The 7,500-nt window shown below is 37.9% G+C and overlaps 1 protein-coding gene across 4 annotated transcripts in view; it reads right to left on the bottom strand.

Moving 5' to 3' along the window:
• Positions 1–7,500, bottom strand: part of LOC137974346 (receptor-type tyrosine-protein phosphatase S-like) — a 77,290-nt gene that overhangs the window by 59,279 nt on the left and 10,511 nt on the right. For 3 of the 4 annotated variants that reach the window (XM_068821274.1, XM_068821275.1, XM_068821277.1), the window contains exons 5-6: positions 6,924–7,112; positions 6,131–6,382 (exon numbers count right to left, since the gene is read on the bottom strand). In XM_068821274.1, the coding sequence (XP_068677375.1) occupies positions 6,131–6,382; positions 6,924–7,112 (441 nt within the window). The remainder of the gene's footprint in view (positions 1–6,130; positions 6,383–6,923; positions 7,113–7,500) is intronic. The other variant, XM_068821276.1, reaches the window with a different exon arrangement.

The raw sequence follows: 7,500 nt of genomic DNA, 5'->3' as shown, positions 1-7,500 counted from the left end.
AATAATGTTGCTTCACCTTTGCTGCAGAGACAGAATAAATTCCTCTACTAATGCTGAAAGTTTTATTTTAATTCACTGAAGCACTGATTAGTCAATCTTTGGTCAACCAACATTAAAATACCGATGGAATTAATTTAAAACATGACTATGCATCTCTGTGGAGAATGGAGGTATTTTGCGAACTGCATCATTGATAGAATCAACAATGTGAACAACAGTTTAATACTGTTAGTACCATGAACGCAATGATAATTATATGAAATTAATTAATCATATTTATTGAACTGCACATAAAAAATTACGATCCTTGATTCATTCATGACAGGAAAATTTGAACCCAAGAATGACCAGCTCCCAGCATCAGTGACTTCATCAACCACTTTCATAAATTGCGACCACCTATTCTTTTGTACATTCATTTAAGTTAATTAGACATACTGCCCTCATTTTGAAATAAATATTCTTTTGAAATGTGCTTGTCGTAGCGAGCAAAAGAATATTTTATTTGGCCACCAGTAATATATTATGAACGAGGTCTATAGCTCAGTTGGTTAGAGCATTGCACTGGCATCGCAAGGTCATGGGTTCAAACCCCATTGAACTCCTGAGTTTTTCGGGCTTCTCTACGCAATTGCTAAAATTGCATTCGTAACTGCATGCGACGATCGATCATAGCTCAATTAGTACATGTATCATGTTTTTCTTACAGATCACAGGCACCCAATGAAACGGCACTCAAAATTAACTCCAGTGCTTGCCAGGTGGGCTACTTTGATAGACTTCTTAGTTGAATAAGACGTAATTAAGTGTAGAAACCTCTCTACAGCCTGTATAGCTAGGTAGTATGATTGTTTTGCTTTGGTAGTTGTGCTATTACAACACATAATCAAAACGTTTTGCATTTTTTATGCTTGTTATGGCCAGTGAAGCTTAAAACAGCCAACAAAAATAAAAATAGTGTACAGAACCCTCCAGCTGTGTGGACAATTAAATTACAAAAAATGAATCTCACAGTTCTTTCCAAACTATAATTATGTAATCTTTAAACTTTGAATCAATCAAATCAATCGAATCCTTTATTCTAAAACGATAATATTCAAAGCTAAAAAGGTAAAAACTTGTGGGGTCCTTAATTGCTGCCAGTGCTTCTGGAGAAGCACAGTTTTCTTTGAATTGCAAGGGACTGTGGTCAAAGGTGCAAGGAAATGAGGTTATAAGCACAAATGCAAGAATTAAGATGCACAGTATGATCTTGTTACACAGAAGATTAGAGCCTGTCTCTATTTTTTATTTCACCTCTAGCTATAGTGTCAGCAACAACAACAAAAAATTCAAAATTGTTCAGTGAAAAAGGCCGAGAACTTGGAATATTGTAGGAAAGAAATCTTTTAACCACCTCTCCAATTCTCAGGTCTGTGCAGTACATTGTTTCCGAGTTATTTGTAGATTTCACACAACTTTACAGAGTTTTGTAAGGAGATGTCATGTGGTCCATCAATATGGTGGCCAGTACTCAACCAAAACACCTGGAATTCACTTTGCGGTGAAAGCGCTTACTTTTCTCTCATGAGATAAAGTCCATTGTGTATGAACACATCTCCTAATGTACTTTAAAGGCTCAAACTGCTGAGATTCAAAGGGATAGATTTTTTTTTTGCAACCTAATAGGTTTGTATCATGGTGTCACTCACGCTGACAATTCGGAAATTCAAAATGCTCTATTTTTGAAATGAAAGACGTCAAGGAACTGGAAACTTTGAAAAAGTATTTATTTTTAGGTCATCTTCAACCTCCTTTTGATAAAAATTCAGAAGACCTTGCAATTTTGACTTTTAGAATTTGATGATATCACTGTGAAAACCAAGATCTACTGTTTTCTTTCTTCTCTCTAGTGGGGTACGTATACAGAAGGAGGTCCAGTTAGGGGTCCACATTTTGTACCATCATAATTATTTAAATCTCCCTTCAATTCCATGCACAAACCGTCATTGAATTACTGCAAGCATAATTGAACATCTTCCTTCCCCTCAACTCGGCAGCATTTCAACCATTTAATACTAGGTAAATTCCTACCATTTAGGTAAACTAGTCAAAGGATCTAATGTACTAATGGACATACGACAATTTACAACTAAGTCTTGTCTAAAGCCTAAGATATATAAGACAATGCTTTGAAGTTCAACTTTGTAGGTGCTACGTGTAAATAAAATCTTCTGATCTGAAAGTGCAGGTGGATGCTGATGCCACTTTAAAAGTAAAATTCTTAAAATTGTCCAATCTCAGTTTCCACTTGAGACTCCAAAAAAAGACCAGTGAAATTAACAAATTGGTGGTGTTTGCTTGTCAAGTATACTGTAGTTCCAGAGTAGTGCAACCTCTGTGCACTATAGGGTTTTTCATATAGCAGGTGTTGAAGCGCAGGATGAATAGTGAAGCTGGTACTTGTAACGTACAGCTGTATACCTGACAGTCCGTTTCGATATAATGAGTTCAGATACAGGATCTGGTAATTGTTTGTGGTACATGTACACTTTGAACAAGGATACAAAATACAAGGTACTAAATAAAAATACTATCGGAGATTTCTTGTCAGAAAACAGGTTCGACCATTAATCTTGTTTTAATACTTTGCTTGACTCCATGTCATTAGAAAAGGTAAAAACAAGTCTACCTGCTCAGCATATAAGCCATTCCAGTGAATGAAGTATTTCGCTGTTACAGCACCAGCCCCATGTATGATAAGAACACAGGTCAAAGAGGGCAGAATCACTTCAAAAAAGAGGTCTAGGCAAACGCTTCTGGCAAGAAATTAGTCTTAAGTTACTAGCAAACAATTTCTTGACCTTCAGTATGTGTGGGAGCTACATGTAGGTGCATGAACTTGTTGTCAACTGTCATTCCCAGTAACTGTGATTTAGTCACCCAAGTAATCACTCAGCTTCCTAGTTAAAGAGAAGATCCACAGTGCCCACATCGCAACAAAACGATGCTTCAGACGAGCTCAAGAAGTTGTTTATTAGCCATCCCTGAACTACATGTAAGAAATCACTGCACGATTACATTGAACACTGTGACACATGCAACGTGTTTGCCAACCAACCCAAATGAGCACTGCTCATAATTCATGATGTACCTGCATGAATGCCCATGGCAGAAAGTTGGTTGTGATATACATACACGTATATCCACCTTACAGTAAACGAGAAGGACTTTGAATCTGTGTACAGTTGATTATTATTCTGGCTACTTTGAGATTGATCATTTGGAAAGGAAGAGCGCCAATTGAAAGCAGTAATTACCCGATTGAAATGCCATTTCTCCAATCATGGTATACCTCACGTGTGCTAGTGACAGTGGTCCACCCTTTGATTCGGAAAGAGTTCAGAAACTTTGCAAGGGACTATGACTTTGAAATAGTCACAAGTTCACCCAATTATCCTCAAAGAAATGGCTGCGTAGAGGACAATGTGAAGACAGTAATACCGCTAATGAAGAAATCTAAGCAAAATGGAACCAACTTTTACTTAGTACTTCTAGACTGGAGGAATACGCCAAGCAGAGAAACAGTAACTAGAAGCAGACGTCAAATCAAACTCCTCGCTCATTTTAAGGACTTAAAAATGACTTAGTTTTCATTCAAGAACATTGAAATGTTTATAAACGTTTTTTTTCAACCTAAGGACTAATTGAAATAGACCACTTTGTGTACAGTTCACAGGCTCATAGTTTTCTTCATGCATTGTTGTGTTTGCTTCTCAGAAGAACATTTTAAGACTTGTTTATCGCAAGATTCCTGTCTTTTGTTCCTGTTTTTTGCCTCCAGTCTAAGGGAGACACAGCAAGAATGGAGCTTTGTGACTCCAACTGCAGTTACTGATAATGCTGCAAATGAAAAGAAAGCTATTGAGTTGTTGCAGTGGGTGAGATTTGGTTGCTGTGGTCATAGAATTAATCTTGTTGTTAAGAAGTGTCTTGAAGTTCCTGAGGTCTCTCGTCTTTGTGCTAAAGGAAGGAAGCTTGTCACTTTCTTCCATCAGTCATCAAGTACTACTGATACTTTGAAGGTTAAGAAGAAATTGCTGCTGAGTAGTGATGCAGTTGGACACAAACTCATCAATGATGTCCCAGCTAGATGGAATAGCACCCTTCATATGCTCAGCCGTTTGGTGGAGCAAACACCTGCTTTGATGGCCATGGCCTATGACTCGACACTTAACAAAGCTGCAACAACTACAATTAAAAACTGTGTGTACAATTTTGAGGAGCATCACCTTGCAGAGAGGCTAATTATGATTCTAGATCCTTTTCAGAAGGTCACTACCATTGTATCTGAAGAGCAGGTTCCTAGTATGCACAAGATAATGCCCATCCTTGTAAAACTTGAGAGATGTATGCAGGTGAATAATGAGGACCCGCCTGTTATTCAGAAAGTGAAACAGATCATCCAGACAGAAATGGCCTCCAGAACCAACGACAAAGAGCTAATTAGCCTTGATGGAGTGTGAGTTAAATCCTTTTACTAAAGGTTTAGAATTCCTGTCTCCTTTTGAAAAGGAACTGGCCAATAAGCTACTGTTGGAAAACGCTCAAAATGTTAGTTTGGGGGAATTCATTGTCAAGAAAGAGCCAGAAGAGGACAGTCAGAGTACCGTTACACAGCAAAAGGAACCCCTCTATCCCTATTTACTGATTCAGATCAATCAGATGCCACCCCTATTGAGCAGTCTAACGACATTAATGAGCCTAGTCAGCCAAGCCCATCCAAGAAAGCACGATCAGCTGACATGGATGACAGGCTGCAAGATATCATGTGTATGGGGGAGAGTGTGACATCAAGTCAGCATCTTGTGGCACACGAAGTCAGTCAATATCTGCAATCTACTCCTATGGACCAAGACCTGACGCTTTTACTGTTGTGGAAGAAAAACCAGCAGTTCTTTCCACATCTGAGTATTCTTGCCAGAAAATATCTTGCCATACCAGCCTCATCAGTACCCTCAGAAAGGTGATTTAGCCCAGCAGGAAATCTTGTGAGCAAAAAGAGGGCTCGCATGAGCCCTAGTAATGTTGTTCATTTTCTTACGAAGAACATGAGCCTTTACTGGTAGTACTTTGTGTTTCAAGCACTTAGTGGGCTGTTTTAGAGAGAAAATTTTAGTTGATGAAACAATGACTTGCCAGTTCATGTTATGTTGTTTGCTAGGGATTTCATTACTCAGAGACACAGTTGAGTTTGTAAAAGAACACTGTATTGATCGAGTTTATTCATCCAGTTCCAGCACTGAAACACACTTAGCTTTTGTTAAAGTTGAAATAAAAATGATTACTAATAACATTAAAAACAGTTTAAAGACTTTAAGCTATCACTTTGACTTTTATGTAGGTGAAAAATGCATGGAATGCTTATTGGTACATTTTTCTCGTTAAAATCGATGATTCATCGGTCGGGGCAATCCAATTATTTCCGATGATCGATTGTGAAATCTCAACCGATTCCCTACTGCGAGGTTTACAAGCTGAGATTTTTTAATAATGTTATTTCCTTATTCACTTTAAATTGTTTGATTTTAAATTCCATGAAACCCTGACCAGTAATATATCTGAGGAAGCAAAATATAAAAGTAAAACGTTGTCACGTGTACTGTAATTACTACTACTACAGATGAGGGTATTAGCCAACACCAACGTAACTCTGGAATCACAGATGGCTGCTCTCCACTGGTTCCTGTTGTTCATAAGGGCGCGAATCTTGCCAGTGCATTACTGGGTCCAGTATCTCGTCTGAGGGTGTCTATGTAAGTGGTTGCTGGTCTTTCCCTGCTTTGGTTCCCAGAGGATAAGATTTGATGCAACCAGCTCAGGGTGGCGGACACAGTGACCAGTGAGGCCCATTCTTCTGGTGCTGATAGAAGTCCTCTGATAGTGGTCCTCTGATAGTGGTCCTCTGATAGGACCACTATCCCTGCCTTATCATTTCTTTTTGGCATTAATTTAATATGAACATTGTCATTATCAGTGGAGAAGCTAACAACATAACAAAACATGACAGCAAAAAAACAAGAAAAAAGAAAAACTTGGGGGCTTCTTGCCTTGCTTATGAACACTCTCGTTGATTGAATATTTGCCTTACCTATCTTAATTTGAAATGAATCCATAAATGCTGCACACTTCTCTGCAGGTGTACAATATCTGTTAACAATAACAACTTCAGCAACAGGAACAGGTGCTCCCAAGTCAACTCTCCACCAAGCATCCTTTGCATAATCAGTGTGCGTACAGGTCTTACTGGCATAATTTGTTGTGGTGTCTCCATCCACAGCTCTTGATGCTACTCCACCCCAAGCTGTGGAAACCTGCCCAGCTGGTTGATTGAGGGCCAAATCTAAAAGAAAATGCCCAAAACATGAGACAAAAGAGAAATACTCCAAACTACGGTCTTAAAAATTAATGCCATTATAAGCAACACAGAGCTTTGAATGAAGTTCCTACATGTACTTATGGTCCAGTACATTCTGTAGTTTGCATGGGATTGTGTGAAAATGCATGTAAATGATGTGGAAAAATGATAAGTAGAATCTGAGACAAACATGCTGTCATCCAGTCTCATTTTATTAATTAAAACCCACCTTACACAAACATCTGGACTACCCCTGTAAAGTGTGTGTTGCAGCCATTTCATCAAAGCTTACAATAAACAGTACATGTAGTTGCATAGACTATTTTAAAAAGGAGCACCAGAATAAACACAGTCTGTAAATTTGCAACAGACTGGGTATTTATTTCCATAATCATATTGTAAACTGAAAAAAACTATATTGAGCTTCATAAAACACAACAAACCAATCAAGTGAATTCAATAACAATCATAATAAATGCAAACAAAATTTAATATTAAATGGAACAATTTTAAAAGAAAAACTTACTGCGTGTGTAAGTAGAATAAACTTCAACCTCACAAATTATCACATATTTAGAATGGCCAGAAATTCGGATGGACACATATCTGCCAGATGCTATAGGTTTGCAGAAAAAAAATTTTTCTTGTTTCTCTTGAATATGAGTGACAGTAGCACAAAGGTGATTGGTTGCTCCTCCCTTAGCAGTTGAATCTCCTTGTGATGAAAAAGTTAAGAATGATCAAATTAGCAAAACACTCAGACACTTCTGCTCCAGTCACTAGCTAGCCACCATCTATAAAAAACCGGCTATTAAATTCAATGAAGTCTATGCCAGCAGTGAGTGAATACAGGTCATACACTGTTTACAAACGTTTTTGTTTCTCAACTTACAATGTACATGTAATTGGAATCCGCTCTTTTAAAAGTTATTTTCAGTGTAGGAACATATTACAAAAATAGACACGCAACAGATGTATCCTTTGTTTCGCAAGTAAACAAGCAAAGTAACTTGATTATGGCGCCTGCTGAATTCGATGTCACTTTCGCTTTTGCAATTTACTTGTGCAGCCAAAGTACGATAAAAAAAATGAACGTAGCAAAA

This window comes from Montipora foliosa, chromosome 10 (genome assembly GCF_036669935.1).
Source record: "Montipora foliosa isolate CH-2021 chromosome 10, ASM3666993v2, whole genome shotgun sequence".
In the NCBI taxonomy this organism is placed as follows: domain Eukaryota; kingdom Metazoa; phylum Cnidaria; class Anthozoa; order Scleractinia; family Acroporidae; genus Montipora; species Montipora foliosa.
This window is presented reverse-complemented; position numbering and strand designations above follow the sequence as displayed.